Raw genomic sequence first — 18,368 nt, 5'->3', positions numbered from 1 at the left:
CACTTCTGTAGAAAGGGCTAGATCGAACACATTTAACGAAATGTTGTGTTCTTTGACAAAACTATGGGCAAAGAAAAACATTTGACATGGCCAACGACTCCTCTAAAATAAGCCATTCCCCCCTACCCACCCAATTCGATGGTATGCCAAACCTTTTCAGAGAGGCATATGTAGTTCAACCAACACACCGTAAAATACATCTAAAGGACCTGAAAATGCATTCAGATAAGTTTCAAATTGATGCTAAAGACTGATTCACTTTCTTGCTTGCCAATTGATACTCTCCAGGCCATTATCTAGTTCCACTATTGTTGAAAGACATTTATCAAATTATTTGGGGGATACTCATTTATCCAAGCTTAGCAACATTCAACACAATACTCCAAAGTATTAGTTGACGTACACCTACAAAAGCGAGTAGTATGTTAACAAGTGATCAACTTAATCAATACCTGTTCTCACTACTAGAGCTTTGACCAATTCTCCAGTATAAAAACGGGTTTGAATGACATTGGTTCCACAGAACAAAGTATGCCGTTTATGCACTTCTGGACTGTATATTTCATCTCCCATTGCTTTTGGATATTCTGAAGGATTTGGTAGATTAATCTTTGTGACAGGAACACTTTCACCTTAAATGGAAAAAGAATCTCTAAGCAAGATCAAATAAGAATAGACATTTTTTCCCTTCACAACTTCAAGTAGAACAATATAATCTCACTTCATCAGCACAGAAGCAGACTTATGGAAGAAGTAATCTTCCTTTGAACACATTATTAGGTAATCTCTCACCCATTAGCCTCAGCTCACCAGATTCCTTATCCAAATCTTATTTAACTCTGTTCGTTATTCACCAATACAGCTTTTGTGCCTCTTACTTCAAATCAGATAGGTGTAAAATACAGTTCATTGAAAGAAAACAGGACAAGCTTTCTTCTCCTGCTGCAAGGCATCACCCCATCTCTACTCAGAAAAACTAGAAGCTGAAGAAAATTATTCTCAGCTCCTTCGGTGACTGAGTACACTCAAGATAAGGCTGCAATCAATTGTTATCAGTTGCTAGCAGCAGCCAGAGGCTCAAGTATATTCAAAGAATTGAACATGATAAAACACACAATCTCTGAACTAGTTTTCTAAATCCTACCAGTTTGGACAGATTTTCCTAGGAATAACAAAAAGTCCATCCTATTCACTGAAGCTGTCCTTCAAATACATCAGGTCTCTGGTTTCAGAGTATGCAGGCACAACTTGAGATAATAATTACTGGTTTTAAATACAGCAGAACATTCTACTCACTACCTTTATTCTTGGAAGCAGCTAAAAAGTTTGGGCAAAAATTTTCTGAAGAAAAGTACTGTAGAACTCAATCTGCACTGAGAACACCAAGTCAAGAGGCAAGACAACAAACTATCAAGAAGAAAGCTTTTCAACAAGAAACTATCACTCATTTTTGGAGGTGCCAAGCAGTACCAGGTAGCTGTTGCAGATAAGCAGAACACAAGTACAAAAGCATTTAAAAGCCTATATAATTCCAAGAACATACAAATTTCAAGCAAAATAAACATATCCACTTCTGCTAGAGCACAGTGCAAGTTAAGCATGCACACAGGTATAAACTAATGCATTTAGCTACGCAAAACTGTATCAAGTTTACCTTACCTGTTAACATACTTTCATTTACAATGCAAGTACCACTGAGAAGTACTGCGTCACATGGCATAATTGTCCCATTAGATGGAATCAACATGATATCTCCAGGCACAAGGTCGGTGGAAAGGATTTCTTCTATTTCTGAGTGTTAAAACACAAACAAGTTTACCTGAAAATAGCCACCATCTACACAACCTGATAAAGATCCTCACAGCTAAGGATGACAATTAAGATTATACTCCATTTTATTAATGGCATTATAAAAAGTTTTTTAAAAGATACAGAAAAAGCCATTGATAAACCCAATTCCATCACAGATTAAATTTTAGAGCACATGGATATAGTTCATCATAACTAACAAAGGGAATCAAGCTTGTACAAAAGATACTAACAATTAACTGAAGTATAACTTCAGCATAAAGACACGAGTCCAACACAAATGCATGTCTTACAAAACAGTATCACACACCACAACCTAACCATCTTCAACTACTGTGGTATCCAAACGACCAAAAGTCCAGAAATCAATCTGCAGCCCATGCTGGGTAATAAATTGTAATGAAAACCCCACACATGCGCATCTTTAAGCCAAGAAAGAAACTACAGTGACAATTACATATGTGGAGTGCTAGATAATGAGAAACAGGAATCTACAACAAACTTGATACTCACTAAAAATAATATCTGGAAGGATAATCCTGAACAGGTGATTATCCTATCCAAATTCCACTTTGCAACTTCTTTTCCCAGGCAATTTTGCTAAGAAATGCAAGCATTTCAAGCTGATCAAAGAAAGCACAGATGCACACCAACTTTACACCCACACTTAATAAACAATTTAAACTCAACCTTCCAAACCACCTGTGAAATTTACCTTGGTTTCCTCTGCAGACAGAAACCCTGACAATGCTGTGAGCTGCTACCATGTCATGTAACATAACATATTGCTGCAAAGGGGAGAAAACAGTTCATTATTTAAAAGCACAGCTTGTCTTCTTCTAAAAGCACATTCTATCTCTACAAGTAGAGGTGATGAGATTCTTTACTAACATTCTTTTACAACAAAATGTTACTCAAAACGTTCTCTTGAATATAGTTTAGGAAACTTACGGGTAAATAAAGTTTGAATGCATCAATCTGGACAGGTTCCTACTTTTAACAGCATTCTGGGAACAAATATACACTGCCATATAAAATGTCAAAAATGTTTGGTCATTAACATACTTAAATAAAAACTGCAGTAATTGTATGAACTTGGATTAAGGTAACAGGGGTTTTTTTGTCTCTGGTCTGAATTCAGAGATTGCAATTAAAGGATAATTACTACTTTGATTTTCATCAGCTACAGCAAAGGCTACAGAGAAAAATGCATCACCAATTTAAGAGTCCACACATTTGGCTGGTGATCAATTCCGTTGGACTTTTTCAAACAGAAGGATACAATGCAAGATGGAATCACTACTGTCAATACAACTTGGTACATAAACTTGTATTTGAGTGAGGTAGTGTTTCTGTTATCTGAGGCCAACATACTGATTCAACAGCATCGAAAGTCAGCAGAGAAGGGTCTCTAAAAGAACTGTAAATCCAAATTATTTCAGCTCAAAGAGGGAAAACCCAAAACAATATTCTACACATATACCTCTGAAAAATTCTTAAAGATTTGTAGACAATTTCACATCAAAATAAACCAATCAGTAAAAAGCTGATGCATGTTTTCTTTGAACTTACCTTTCTAATGGTGTAGAGTGAGCTAACAATGGATATTACAGACATGATCACAATTGCTAATGCATAGTAGTGATATTCATCAGTGATCCACAATATCACACTGAACAACTGAAAAATGTAAAAAGGGTTGAGAACCTAGAAGAGTGACAGAACACTGAAGTTACACCAAAAGGTCACATGCATTCTCCGTCACAATAGAGTCAGAATCATCCTCCTCCTCCATGGAGGAGATAAACCTTTCAGTTAGTTATATGTGATTTTTGTTGGTTTTGCCAAACTACTCCCTCTTTTTCACTACTTCTTCAACCCCCCAAAAGCACAGTTCTCACTAAAATAATACATGAATACATACTTTTAAGACTGCGTGCATTTCCCCCTACACCTCAAAGCAAAATGATAGGAACATCTGATGCACCTTAAGTTACGATTCTTAAATTAATTTGGATGTTATTATCTATTTCTTATTAATAAATGCACTGACACTTCAAGTTCTTACTCTGTTAGTTCAGGTTGGAGAGTTTCTTTGTTCAAAAGTTTCTATCATGCAATGTTATAGCACATGGATAACAAGTCAATTATTCAAATCCACTTGATACAAGGAAAATGGAACAAATCCAACAAAAATATATGCAAGAACACATTTGATTTGATGTGTATGTTGTAATGTAGAATCCCTGGGCTGATAATGGAGAACACAAACAGTCACTTCATGTTTGAAATTAACAAAAAAAAAAATAAGATGCATATCCTCTCAAAGAATTCTGACACATTTTCTAATGTCCTTGCTAAGTCACCAAGTTGTGAACTCTGAAGAGCTTACAGTTAAGGCCTCTTAAGTTTGGAGAGCTCAAAAACAAAGGTCCAAATCATTTTGCTTTACAATGGTGGGCTCTGGGGGAAGGTTTCTGTTTTACATTATTATTTGAAGACCAGTCCAATAGTCATTGTACTTAAAGTAACTTTTAACGATACACTTTTTTTTTTTAATTTAAGTAAAGATCTTACCTCCTTAATCAGAAGCTTAAAAATGGAAGGCACTTTCACAGCAATTTCATTTACTCCATAGAATGCTTTTCTGCATTAAGAAAAATACCAAGACAGTTAAAATTATTAGAAATCTTATTCACTTCAAAGTAATCCCATTAATATGAGAAAAAATAAAATATTACTTAATCTGTGCCCCCTTTTATTTATCATATTGTTTCAAAAGGCGTTTATCAGAAAACATTTACCCAGTGAGATAATCCAATACAAAGATAATTATTTTATACTTCAATTTAAACTGTAACTTAATTTTTAGGTTCTTTCATAATAAGATTTCCCTGTAAACTGTGTATAGGTCCAATGTTATTAAACATGTCATTCTGAAAGCCATATGGGGCTCTCATTAACTTAAACTCAAACAAGTGTTAACTCTTACCCTGCAGTAAGACACTGTTTTCATGGTTCTGTATCTTACTACCACTCTTAGCATGAAGAAAGGCAAATCATGAAAAGGGGAGCAAGAAACGAACCCTCTGATGGGATCTGAGCTGGTTAAATGACATTGACATGAAGAAGCCTTTAAAAGATGTTCTTAAGGAAAATGCTTTTATTGTAGGAAAAGACCCAATTTGACAGAAAATGGAATGATGAACAAGCAGATGCTTCCACATTTTAAACTCTAAGAAGGTCTCGTTTGCAAAAAAACAGCCAGGAATGTAACAGAACCCAAACTATTCTAGTTTGGGTAGTGTATCAATAAATTAGAACACCAATAATTAAGTACAAATCCACATTTTCACAAGAAATATTCCAGCTTGCTGTTCACATTTGCGAACCAAGAAATCCCTGACCTATCTACCATTAAAGTTACATTTTAAAGGTTTTTTCTAGACTAAGTTCTTCTCTATCTATGCACTTCAGCTGTGTCCTTTGACAAGCATATTTACACCGTTAGTCTAAAACAGCACGTTAAAAAATTAGTATTTTTTCCCCCGTTTTTTTCCTGCCAACCAGAATGAAAAGAAAAAGTGGGGAATGCATTTAGCCCCAACCAACTAGAGACAGATCCATGCAAGCTATGGGACACACCTGTGATACTATAACTCAGCTTTTAAAATTAAAGCCAAAGTCCTGAGACCTGAGAATTTTCAGCCTGATCTTCCTAAAATAAGAAATTAGTTACAGTTTAGGCCAGGTTTGCTGCTTCCTGGTATCCAATATTCCTTATTTGCCACCTAGCACACTATCACCTCTCTCACAATGACCACTAGCCAAGGATGGGGAAGAAAAGAAGCAGCAGCAGTGATCTCCCTCAGCATTCCCTTCAAGCCTTCAACAATCTGCAGCTTGAGACACACGAGCATCTTTCCAGCTAAAGAACTCTTGGACTTTTCCACAAGGAATCAGTCTATTTGCCTGTGAACCCATACACACCTTTCAACAACAACAGTATGTTATGGTAACATTTATGTCACTTAAAGGTGAGTTATATGGAAAAAATAACTACTTTGTTTTACATCAACTGATCAGTTCCCATGGTCAGTGTAGTTTGAGAAAAGTAACTCACCACAGTATCAGAGTCTAGTTCCTACTCAACGTATAGGTAAGAAAAACAAGATTTTCATACATCTAACAGCCTTCTTTGAAGGAAGTGTAAAAGCCTGTCTGTGAACACTAATCACTCAATTGTCTTCTAGTTTTGTTAACACTTTGAGCACAGGTAATAGAATGAAAACAATTCTTCTCTCAAATACTGTAATATTACCTGTAATCATGCATTCCCTTTGTCAGTCCTGTGCTGTGTTCGTTATGAATTGAAGAACAGAATGTAGATTCATCTAGACCTCTAAGTAAAGGAAAAAGTCAATGAGTTATTTAAGAAACCTGATATTTAAAATGAAGTATTCAGTAACTCAAATGAGCTAGGTCTTTGCCAAGAATTACACTGTGTTATAGAAGAACAAAGTCTATGGATTAATGTTTTCCTAGCTATATTTGTCACAACTGCAGATACCAATAGGATATTAAAAGCAGTCCTCTTGTTGACACGTCTTACTCTGTAGGATAGTATTATCTATTTCAATCAATATAGAAATACACTTAAAGGAAGTAAAACACCAGCCTAACTAGTATTCAAAGGCCTCTAAAAAGAAAAAGTGAGCAAGTTTTAGAAACCATTGTGTGAATTCAATATGGATTAATATTTCTTCAAATTATCTTCATTTGTCTCTAAGTAGTAATGGAAGCATTTTAGAAACAATTATTAATCAATTTATCTAATAAATCTATACTGAAGCCATTTTGCAGCATCTCGCTATCCATGAGTAGTTGAAGTACAGTCTACATTTTAAGTACTTCCTTATCACTGGGAAGACTCATATTCACAGGACTTTTTTACATGCTGTGAAAGCAAATGCTATAATTTAGAAGATCTGCAGATAAGCCAGCACACCTGAAATATCATTATGTTTACAGCTATAGGATCATTTCAACTACCAAACTCAGTAAATCGGACATATCATGCCCAATATCCAGGCATTTTCTAGTGGACATACTTTGGATACACAGGAAAATATCATTACCTTCCAAAAAGCTTTCACAGATGACATGACAAAACCAGCACTATGCAACACAAGTCTTTTTTATATTGGATATCCATTAAGTTATCTACTAAAAAGGATTCAGAGTTGTCCCAGTGAAGAAAAAACTCTTTATTGCGCATATATAGTAACAATTATTTCCATTCTCTAGAAGACAGGGACAGCTTTAAACATTCTCACTACTGCAAAGGCTAGGACCATGTTTCCACCAACTTCTCATAAAAGAACAGAAGGTGAAAATGTTAATGTGTTAATCTGGCCACAGGTTTACAAGGTTTCCCTAAAATTTTTCAAGGTCAAATATTTTAAAATTAGGATTTTTAGATGAATAAATATACAATTCCCTGTTAATAACTGTGCCTTTCCTCCTATTTTATCCCAAATGACTCAATTTTTCTTTTCCTGCACAAAAAGGAATGTAACAGTGGGTTTAAGAAGGGTCACCAAAAATAAGTGCTTTATATGCAAATATGCATACCTATGTGTGTAACATCCATGCAAAAACAAAGCTTCTAGCAGGATGTTATCTGCCTTTTACAGTACTGTTACAGTACTGAATTCCCAGGACATTTAAAAAAAAACCCTGTGTGCACACAGTTTATTACATAAAGCACTCAGCAATTCACTCATAGATTCAGTTGACACTAGCTAAAACAAAACAGACATGCAAGGTCAAAGTTGCATCCTCTTTGGCTATGTGACCAAGTCTGATTTAGTTTAAGAACAATTACACTTGCATTTCCTGTGTTTAAAACAGTGATCTTAATATTATGTTATTACAAAAAGAACAATTATATGAAACTCAAGCTCTCATAACTGAATTAGTTGCCCAAGAAATCTTAATTTGCTTCCCTTCTGTATTGTGCTAAGTCTTTAATTATGCGATCAAACTGTTCTGTGTTTGGATACTTGCATAACTGACTGCACAGAATTAATCTGTCTTTATGATGCAGTCGTCGTGATCTAAGCACAATACAACTGTGTTGCTTGCCTTATGGATTTTCTCATAGAGCCCTCAATCTCATATCCTGTCTCTTTACAAACATTAACTTCATTCTCTACCATGTTATTAGGTAATACCAATTTCTGTTTTTTACATAAACTATGGAGCAGATTAAGAAAAAGTATCTCGATGAAAGACAGATTTTTAAGACTTCTTTTCAGACTATTTATCATTCCTAAGTTCAGCTATTATTTTGCAGGTGGTATCTAGTATTTTGCTACATGATCTTACCTAACTCACTTTAGAGAAGTTAGAGCAAACTTTCATTTTTATTTGACCTTGTGCAAAAGACTTAGTACTCTGCCAGTATTGGGTACGTCTCAGATCCAGCTGTTTCTCCTCTTTATTATCCAATTACTAAATAATGGTGTGCAGCTCAGCTACAGTACCTGACTAGACAAGTGGTCAGGCTCAATCGTTGCTAATACCTCAAACAAATGAAAGTTTGGCATATCAGCAAGAATGTGATTGAATAAATGCTCACATAACTTCAGAGGCATATCTGAGATTTTTCTGGGGCTTATAAATTGGTTGAGTTATCACAAGAACATCAAAAGGCACAGTCAAACAGCCAACAAATGCCAAGTTTCAAGTCACTGCTTTAATGCTAAGGAACAACATTTTTTCCTAAACACGTGGAGTTGTATGATTTTTTCCCATACCTGTTCTTAGCATGAAAGTATAATTTTGAGTTTTTTTAATCTCATGTGTGGGAAATATGCCCTTTGAACAGTTTAAATTAGCAACACTATAGGCATGAAAACAGGACCCTGTAATGCAAAATGACAAGCATCACTACCTGCACCACTGTAATTTATGGGAGGCTTAACATAAAAAAATGCATACAAAGCTTTTAATTATTTACACATGAACTGAGACATTTCCACCCTCCCAGAGGAAGAGTGCTCAGTTTTGTAACTGCTTGTATTATGATAATTTCTTTGAATTGTTGTAATTGCTGATAACTTCCCATACTATTTGTACACACTTTTTTTCAAAAACATAAGAACCATTTACAGAGTATGTTGTTTCTTACAGAAATTTTGGCTATTTTTCTTTCCTTCAGTAAATGGTCATTAGTTTTTTCTATATATAGTGCTTGGACTTTTCCACATGATGGTTCAATGCAGTGAACATTGATTTAAGTTAAAAAGAGGTTGTATTTCTGATCTGAACTTCTTATTTTAACAAGCAGTTGTCAAAAACTGAGAAGCCTGTGTTCACTTAACTTGTTAGCACTGTGAGAAGGCATTAGCAGCAGCATCAGAAAAAAGAACTTTCTTCTTCAACCCTAACGTCATGCTGCTGGATAAAAGAAAATACAGTGCATCACATTCCGTGAGCTCAGCTAGTACTGCCCGCTAAAAGATGTTTTCTATCAATGCAAGAGACCTGGTTTTTTTACTAAAGAGTAACAAAGAGAGGGATCAAATTCAGCTCAACTGGACTAAAATGTAGCAGCAGACCCACACAAAGGTGAGCAACAAGGTATTCTGTGAATTCCCCTTTCTAGATACTCCTTTTGGGTCTAGCTCAGCAGCAATGCAAAAAATTTAAGTTATTCCATCAGAAGGAAAGTTTAAGAGTTTATAGAAGAACTACTGTCTATAAACAGATGCTCCGATTCTCAAATAACACTCCAAGAACAGGCAAAAGGCCTGCAGAGGCATGCAGCCTGTCACCCTATATGAATCATGCTTGATAAAGGTAGATTAAACAAATACCTTCCTTCCAAAGTCACACCGAGTTAAAAATCTCCCCGCTCTCACTATGGTTCAAAGACTCAATGAGCTAAAACAGCTGCTCAGAATACGATACCAATTTTTACCATGTTCTTAGGCATGCTAGTGTATTTTTTAAAAAAATGCAGTTTGAAGCACAACACAAAAGAAAAAAGTATTCTTACCGTACAACATCAAAACTTTGAACTGAATCGTTCCAGAAATACTTCACACTGTGATGTGTGAAATAACGAATCTGCAAGGGCAACACACACAGATATTAAACTAGCACCACTTAACACCTCTCCTTCTGACTGACTTTATTCTGTAAACAGCGAAAGAAAGTGAATTTAGAAAAACTTCACTGAAAAATGAATACTTTTCTTTCAAAATAATCTTTCAAGCATTCCACAATTTCCAGTAACAGGTTATTGAGGAAAAGATTTGTGTTCCACCCAAAGAATGAGTTAGCCTTTTAGACAAAAGTATCAGCTCACATGTACTGTATTGTGTGTGTTTACTCTAGATACTACTTGAGACACTTTGGAAATTAGCAAGAGTAGTACTGCAGGTTTACTTACAGGCAAATATTTTTTCAAATCATTTTTATTCTCTTCTGCAGCAGATTCACAGAAATGAACAGCATGGCCATTTGAAACCTTGTGTACAAGAGGGTTAGGATTCTGTAAAGGATTAGCTCCCAAAGAAGGCATAATGCGAACCTTTGCACAAAACCATATCTTGAATTCATCCTTAAAAAGAGGGGAAAAAATGAGTTGGTTGAAACAGCATTTAAACAGCATTTTACTGCAACAGCTGTAGCAAAATGTGTCAACAACAGATGACAGATCAGCAGAGCCCATACATAACTACGGAAGATATCCGCAAGCTAATATCAGCTACCTTAAGAAAACAGTTTCTTTCCACAATTCTAAAAGCATATTTTTTGCACTAAAGAATTTTATTTTTTTTTTTTAGGCAATGAGTCTTGGTACTTGAATTTTGACATCTTCAGCCCTTCACAATTTAATATAGTTGTTCTGTAGTAGGAGGAACTATGGGATTCCTATGCATTCAGCTGCACCCACCCTGCAACTTCAAATAACTGAGGACTTAACACAAGATCATAACCAGGGTCTGTACACAGCAATTGTGAAGGAAGAAAATCACTTGAAATCAAACCACACTTGGGTCCACAGTTACACCTTAATTCAACAAATGTATCTGCTGAACAAGGGAGGGGAAACCTGAAAACCATGTTATCAGGTTATATGAATAAGGTATTTTTTGTAACTTTTGATGACAACAGTGTTCATATATTTAATTCTTAAAATCCAAAAGCAAAGACTTTCTTTTTGCTATGTCCTCTGTAAACAGCTGTCAGTCAGTACCAAGAAGTACAGTTCTGCAGTGCCGTAAAACAAAATCATGTCTACATTGCAGGCAAGGATTTGTGTACTTTAGCAAGCAGCAAGAGGGATGCAAAACAACTGCAAACTGGGAGAAGCACACCTTCCTATAGACTTACAGTTGTTCTCAGCAGAACCACTTCACAGTCCTTAAGCGTAGTCCTTTTGCATGTTGCTTTCACACGCCACTGAGGCATCCAGTAGAGGAGGAGGAGAAGAAAGCCACCAGAACAGATCACTCCTACAATAACTAGCACCAACTTCCAGCGACATAGATCATAGCCATAAATCTCCTGCATGGAAACAGAGAAACAAATAACAATGACCCTCTTAATTACTCTGGCTCGGGAAGCCAACATTAATTTTTCATAAAGTGCGGTATTGAAAGCAAATCAAATTTCAAAGCCATTTTCTCCTTTTACTTTTTCTGAGGGAAGGAAAGATTTTAAAAACTTAATACATGATGGAGCAGCAACAAAAAGGAACACTGTTTTGCTCGGTCAGAAATACAAACATCAGTAAAAGTCTGACAAGGGCAGAAGGTCCACATTGTTTAAAACGTTTCATTGCAGGACCTGTCTCCTCTCTGCACTGCTCCCTAAGGACTGAGGTTGCAACACAACCTGCCTTCACTCTCGGTGAACCACCAAATTTTTGACCATGACACAGCACAAGTCAGCTAAGCATTTAAGAGCAAAAGCATATGTGGTTTTGTCAAATGCTGATTTTTACCACGTTAGCATTTGATTAGCTAGCATACATAGTTTTGAATTACTGGTGCTAGCTGAATTTCATACTTTCTAAACAAGCCTGTAAATATATTTCTCAGACACTACTTTTTAGTAGAGAAACTAGCTTATTTTGCCTGCCAGTTAACAAGAAATGCTACTGTGAAACATCAGAAGCCAAGCCACACTGTCAAAAGTTCTGTAACTGGCACCAGCTGGAAAAATCCTCTCCTCCCATTGAAAAAACCCACAAAGTATTAAGTGTGCCTTGGTCAAAGGCAAGTAACAACTTAACCTGATGACAGCCAGGAACAGAAAATAATTCAGTGACTTACTAGATGCTGTGTTACATTCCTGAGTTTTACATTACATCAGTAGATTATATTTCCTGCTGCAAAAGGGCAATGAAGTTTCCCATTGAGTCCCACCCACATTGTTCATATTGATACCAACTTCTTGAGAATTTTTTGTACTTGCCATTAAACAGTATTAGAAACTGTTTAAACGCCTTTCCTAAGAAAAGGCTTTTCAACAAGTTTGTTCTGCAGCCTTCTCAGCTGACAAAAAGCAGAGATAAAACCCATTCTTCTGTTACCCCCAAAACACTGGAGCCAGTATTCACTCCCTACCAATAAAAACAGGTGGGTGAAAGATAGTGGGAGAGGTTAATGCTTCTTTTGGGGCAAAACTAAATTATTTCCTCTGAAAAGCATTCATTTTAGTGCTCATAAGCATCTGTTGTAAGGTGTATTTGCCTACTCTCTATATTACAACTGGTCTAGTGAAGAGCAGCTTTTCCTAGCAGTGTGCGCAAAGACAGAACAAGGACTTCAATTCACAGGAATCCACCATTTTTTAAAACCAAAATCCCTATATACCCCAAGTAGTTTCTGCTGTCTCTAGAATGGGCTGGAAATTTAAAGATCCGCTGCGACTATTTTCCTGTCAAAGCCAACTGCTGCATCTTCCAGGACAAACGATAAGAGATATCATTTCTCCAGTAGAAAGCAAAGTTTATGTGCTACCAGATACCCCTAAAACTGCTTGCCATGCTTTAGGGAGTGGGCCTTTCTGCATGAATACGAATATGCAAGAGTATGCAGAGTACAGTCAGATTATGGAGCATTAACCTGTTTTAAATGACAAGAAAAAAGCTCCAGGATTTGAAGGGGAAAAAACCACCCACAATCCACTTTGCTTCCATTTTCCTTTAAAAAAAAAGTTCAGTACCAAAATCTGTTACCTATTGGACTACTGACCTCAATGTAGCCAACCCAGAACCTTTGCAAAGGCTTTCAACAAAAACATTCCCTATCCCAAGGCTAGATTTCTTAATACCAAAAAATATTACCAAGGATAACCTTATAAAATTGCTAAACTGATTTAACCCGAGACAGTCCACTTCCTGATGTAATATGCCCCATTTAGAGAGAACACCTTGAAAATGTGTTTCTTTCACTGTATGAAAATAGACAAACAGAATTCATTACCATCTCATCTTCCTCTGCTTTATTGACAAATTTCTTTTCTTCTTTCTCCATGTTTAGTATGATATGGAACTTCTCAACTTGAGATATGGAAGACCTTTAACAACAAAATAATTAAAAATTGAAGCAACATTACTGATTTTATACCTAAGTAGTAGGTTGCTTTGAGTTATTTTCTGTAAGCGCATACACATAAAACACACTGACAACCTATTAATATAGATCTTAAATGTGCACTGTTACTAGTTTCCAGTAGTAACAACCCAAGGAGCTCTAGTAAAGCTTTAAGATTGAGCACAGGATGAATACAAGTAAATATTGCAGAAACAGCAGGCTTTGAAGGCGGGAAAAGAGCTCGTACCAATTTAACTTGGCTACATTCTACATGCAGCAAGCAGCTTTTGATGCATTCTACAAACTTCAGGATGGAAATGTAAATTAAACCTGTAAAAAAAGCTTAAAAGTAGGTCAAGATTACACATTTCTATCATTCTATATGTAATAGCTCCAATCAGATGCTTTCAAGAAGCCAGGCTATCCCTCAAGAGGAAAGGCATTGTACCCTTGAGATGTGAATTTCTCATCTGAGCAGAAAAATAAGTACATGCTAAAAGAAATTTAGTCCCCAGTTTTAATATTTCCAAATCAAGACATGCTTAATGGTCAGTTAGTCTTTTCCCTTCTTTCTAATTCTTTTACCGTTCAATCTGTATCAATGGGTTCATTTCTTATTGTAAATCTCATAGTTGCAAATCTTTAAGGGTGCTTTGAGGTTAGATTATGATCACAAGTTTCATGAATAGGGAAAGGCCTGGAAAAATATGAAGCTGTCTATGAGATGAACGTAGTGCACACAGATCCCTATTCCAATAGGGAAGAACTACAAGCAAAAGGCTACAACATACCATGAGGCTCATCAGAAGTTTCAACATCACATAAACAAAGAAAATCAAAGATACCAAGTCAAAAAGCTACATTTTTTAAATTAAAACTGCATCTAACCTTCATTTGGGCACCCCTGTACATATAAATTGCATACAATTTATAATTAATGCACCCATATCGTATTCCCACAGGACCACCTACCATAGTTAAAACCACTGAATAGCCATTGCTCACCTGCCAAGACATGGATTATCAATCATTCTCTGCTCTGACATTGTACAGCCTTTGATTTTACTTACTGCACACATATAAATCTCTCAGAAGACAGCATTTACTACCACAGCATATAAGCAGTCCTCAAGTATTAAGAATTCACTGTCATAGCACAAGTAGTTATTGTAATCATCATTTTTCAGACGGAAGGCTGTTAGAAACAAAAAAAAAGCCACCAAGGTGAAAGCCACCCACTTAACTTCACCTCAGCTGTCCACTGAAGACTAGGATGCCATTATTTAAAATACTTAGTATTAGGTAGCATTATGATAAAAGCACAACCATTACCAAGTCCTTTGCTGTCATTAACTCCAATATTTTCACAAATCAAATCACCAGACTCCAAGTCAGATTCTCTCAAAGCCAGCCCCTGGATCCATGCACTTACACTCAGCAGCAATGCCAACTTCAAAAAGTCCTTCCTCCCAACTCCTGCAGTTTATCAACATCATCACATCCTCCTGTGTTTTCTGCAAGCTACCACCTCCTTTCCAATTAAGCCAACAAATGAAGCAGGAAGCCAACAGAAAAGGTTTCTTTTGCTGCCCAAATCTGGGTCTCCTCAGAAATCTATTCCCACTGCTGAATAAGGTCCTAGTGGAAGAAACACTCGAAGCAGAGAACTGCATCCCAACACAGGGGCTCAGTCACAGATGAAAAACAACTCAGCACTTCATAAATTGAGTGCTTGATACAGTTTGTATTTTGTTCTGTATCAAAGGAAGCTAATTTGATAACAACTGTCTCCTTTGAGAGAAACACCAGCTCACATGCTCCTTGCTTTGTTAAGTTGAAAATTCTCTATTACTATCCAATACTGAACTATGAATACCTTCCTTACAGCAGGTTAATTTGGAAATTAAGCCAAGACATGCACCACTGATACCTCCTCATCTGTTACACAAGCCATGCAAGTTCTAAAACACATTTTTGTTTAAATTGCCACTTTTCTTCACTAAACAGCTTTTTATCCTGGGAAAGATACATCTATGAAACCAGTTAAAATCTGTCCTAAACCTATGATTGCTAAGAAATCTCCTAGGAACAACCTTTGAATTAATAATATCAAACAACTTTATGCACACCATACAAATCACATTTTCAATCAAGAAGTCATGCAGCCAGAAAAAGTTTTGTCTATTTACAGAATTATACTTCTAATAGAGTTCACAGCTCCATGAGAGAATTATTAGATTTGTCATACCTGAACTAGTCTGCTCTTAAACGAGCATGCATTTCCCTGCTATAGCATGCTGCAACATCAAAAACAGTGGCTGCAGGCCAAACTCCAACCTTCATGAACATATCTGGCAACAGCTGTACTTGACATAGGAAAGCACCAGGCAGCGAAATAAATGCAAACAGCTTCACGATCAATAAATCTCAACTGAGTTTTCTATATGGTCAACACGTCAGAAAAGGCACCTGATGGGACACCATGGCAGGATGAGAGAGAAGTGCAATTGCTTTAATTTAGGGCCATTCCACAGCTAGGAAGGAGCGTCAAGTTGTTGGTGTGAAGAAGCACAAAGGGAAATCTCAGCACCGAGAACACCAGCAGTAAGTCCTGTGATTCAGTAAGTTCTTTGGACATCTGGGTAGAATGACACAGGGAATACGTGAGGAGCACTAGGAGGCTATTTTTGACTCACATCTTTAGCTCCATCTGCATTATTTTATACAGGCTCATGTACTGAGAAACCTTCAACTAACACACGCATTCTCAGTATTTCACATACTGCCTGTAATCTTTCGTATTAAACTCAAATTCAAACCTCTGAAGTTAAAAAACATTAGAGATCTTCTCTTAGTTGATGGGTCATGAAAATCATTACTATTCAGCAAGGAAGAACAGCACCCTTTCTGCAATCTTAGCCCTTTTGGCACATCATCAGCCCAAACTCATCATCAAGAGTTCAAACACGTAACTGCTTTGAATTTGTTTCTCGCTGTCCTGCTGAAAGTTGGGGTCGAACACCACAAGGTTGCCCTCTTTGGAGGAGGCTTCAGGCTGCTGGGTCAAACTGAAGAAAGTAGCAGCGTCTCACTAATTCAAAAGAGACTTTCGCCATCTGCATTTGATCTGTACTTCTATACTACGATGGGAAATTAAACATTTCAATACTTTAAATATTTAATTAAATATTTAAATATAAGCCTTGGGCTTTTCAGACTACAAGGGAGTACAATATTTTACGAGTACTCGAATTGACGTGAGGTTGAAATCTACTCAAGAAGCAAAGTGGACTCAGGAATATTCAAACGTAAAGTGCCTCTGATGCAAGGGTTGCCACTCAGCCTCTCTCCAGCACAACTTCCCTGGAGTGAATAGCTAGAGAAATCCTTTCCCCCTCTAACAAACTGAAAATAGCAACTAAAAAGCACTATTTATTCCTTTTAGAGAAAGGAGCCAAAACCAATGGAACCGGTGAAAGTTACTGTTGCTCCAGTTACATAATTTCTACTCACTGAGCTACTATTGTATAGCTAAACATATTCTAGAGTCAGAAAAGTAGAAAATCTCAAAAAGGTCTGTAAAAGAAATGCTGTTTGCCACTGAGACTAAGAGAATGAAATCACTTGCAACATTTTAGAACAAGGTAGGTATAAATTTAGCAAATGGTACAGCAATCAGCTGAACAGTGTCTGAACTGTCAGTACTTCTAAGAGCATACATTTGAATCACAAGCTTAAACAGCAAATCTGCAACTTTGTAAAAAAAAGTATATCAAAATTAAGTTAAGCTGCATTTGCTATTTGCTTCTGTCCTGATGAGTACGTAGCTGTGGCTCTGAGCAGGACAGCACCTGCAGTTTCAAATTTAAGTCAATATTATTTTGGAGCTAAAGCAGACCACAAATCGGATCACTAGAGAAATTAGCACAGCGTACAGAACCATAAAACTACACGCATCCCCCCAGTGAATAAAATGTTGCACATTTTCTGAATTACTACACAAATATCTCCTTGTTGATCTATCCTGATTAAACCCGGTTAGCAAGCAGTTCTACCAAAATATTTATAGGCAATAAACATTTGTGGCAACAACATAAAAGGTGCAAGTGAACTCCTGGGATGTTTAAGGAAAATGTTGTAAAGAACTACAGTGAGTCTCAAGCAGTATGCCTGAAGAGTTCTGCAAGCCATACTTTCTGAGGACTACTAGCTTACCTGAAGTCAGTTTTCTAATAGTTGGCATAATTAAGAAACTACTTCAGTGCAAATATTACCCATCAAGTTTCATTTGGGGGGTGGGAAGCAAACAGATCCTCCCTCTGTTCCCCTCAACATTTGTTCCAGGTCCATAATCCTTAGAAACTAATTCTGCTTTAGCATACATACATTGTTGCCATCAGTTTATTCTTCTAGTATTCCAGTTTAACTGGAAGTTTCATAATTTCAAAATTCCAAGGTCCGCAAAGACTACAGCTACAAAAGAAGAAACTCTGGAGTTCTCCTGTAGTCACTGGGTAATTTAAATACCAAGTTTCTCAGATGAAAGCATAATTTTGACAGCTCAAGTCTTTAGTAAAATCCATGTATGGATATGCATAAAAAAATCACCAAGTTGTTACACATGCTTATGCTCTCTCATCATTCATCTGCTTAAAATACACGTGTAAATAAACTTACAAACTTACATCTTAAACATTCCCCAGTTTATTCTTTTCAGGTATTTGTAAAAATCCTGAGATAACTAAAAGAGTTTCTCTTACCAACAAGCAGTCCAGCAGCTGTCCTCTGCACTTGCTTTTGTTATCATGAGTTAGTGAGGCAGTTCTTAATAACTGAGACCCTATCTACAAGGGAAGTCCTGACAAACGAACTATTTTGTCTAAAATCTAAAAAAAGTCTCCAAGGGCTTTTCAAACTGTTATCAAAAGATTAACATATCAA

At 36.5% G+C, this 18,368-nt stretch overlaps 1 protein-coding gene across 3 annotated transcripts in view; it reads right to left on the bottom strand.

Moving 5' to 3' along the window:
• ATP13A3 (ATPase 13A3) overlaps positions 1-13,395 on the bottom strand; it is a 35,521-nt gene extending 22,126 nt beyond the window's left edge. For 2 of the 3 annotated variants that reach the window (XM_059822342.1, XM_009821198.2), the window contains exons 1-10: positions 13,317-13,395; positions 11,218-11,391; positions 10,256-10,441; positions 9,875-9,945; positions 6,131-6,211; positions 4,387-4,456; positions 3,382-3,516; positions 2,525-2,597; positions 1,660-1,791; positions 453-632 (exon numbers count right to left, since the gene is read on the bottom strand). In XM_059822342.1, coding sequence (XP_059678325.1) covers positions 453-632; positions 1,660-1,791; positions 2,525-2,597; positions 3,382-3,516; positions 4,387-4,456; positions 6,131-6,211; positions 9,875-9,945; positions 10,256-10,441; positions 11,218-11,391; positions 13,317-13,367 — 1,153 coding nt within the window. In that variant the 5' untranslated portion in view covers positions 13,368-13,395. The remainder of the gene's footprint in view (positions 1-452; positions 633-1,659; positions 1,792-2,524; positions 2,598-3,381; positions 3,517-4,386; positions 4,457-6,130; positions 6,212-9,874; positions 9,946-10,255; positions 10,442-11,217; positions 11,392-13,316) is intronic. The other variant, XM_059822343.1, reaches the window with a different exon arrangement.
• Between the last annotated feature and the right edge of the window lie 4,973 nt (positions 13,396-18,368).

The sequence above is a fragment of the Gavia stellata genome, chromosome 11 (assembly GCF_030936135.1).
Source record: "Gavia stellata isolate bGavSte3 chromosome 11, bGavSte3.hap2, whole genome shotgun sequence".
Lineage (NCBI taxonomy): Eukaryota > Metazoa > Chordata > Aves > Gaviiformes > Gaviidae > Gavia > Gavia stellata.
Note: the sequence above shows the minus strand (reverse complement) of the source record. Positions and strands in the feature narration are given on the sequence as shown.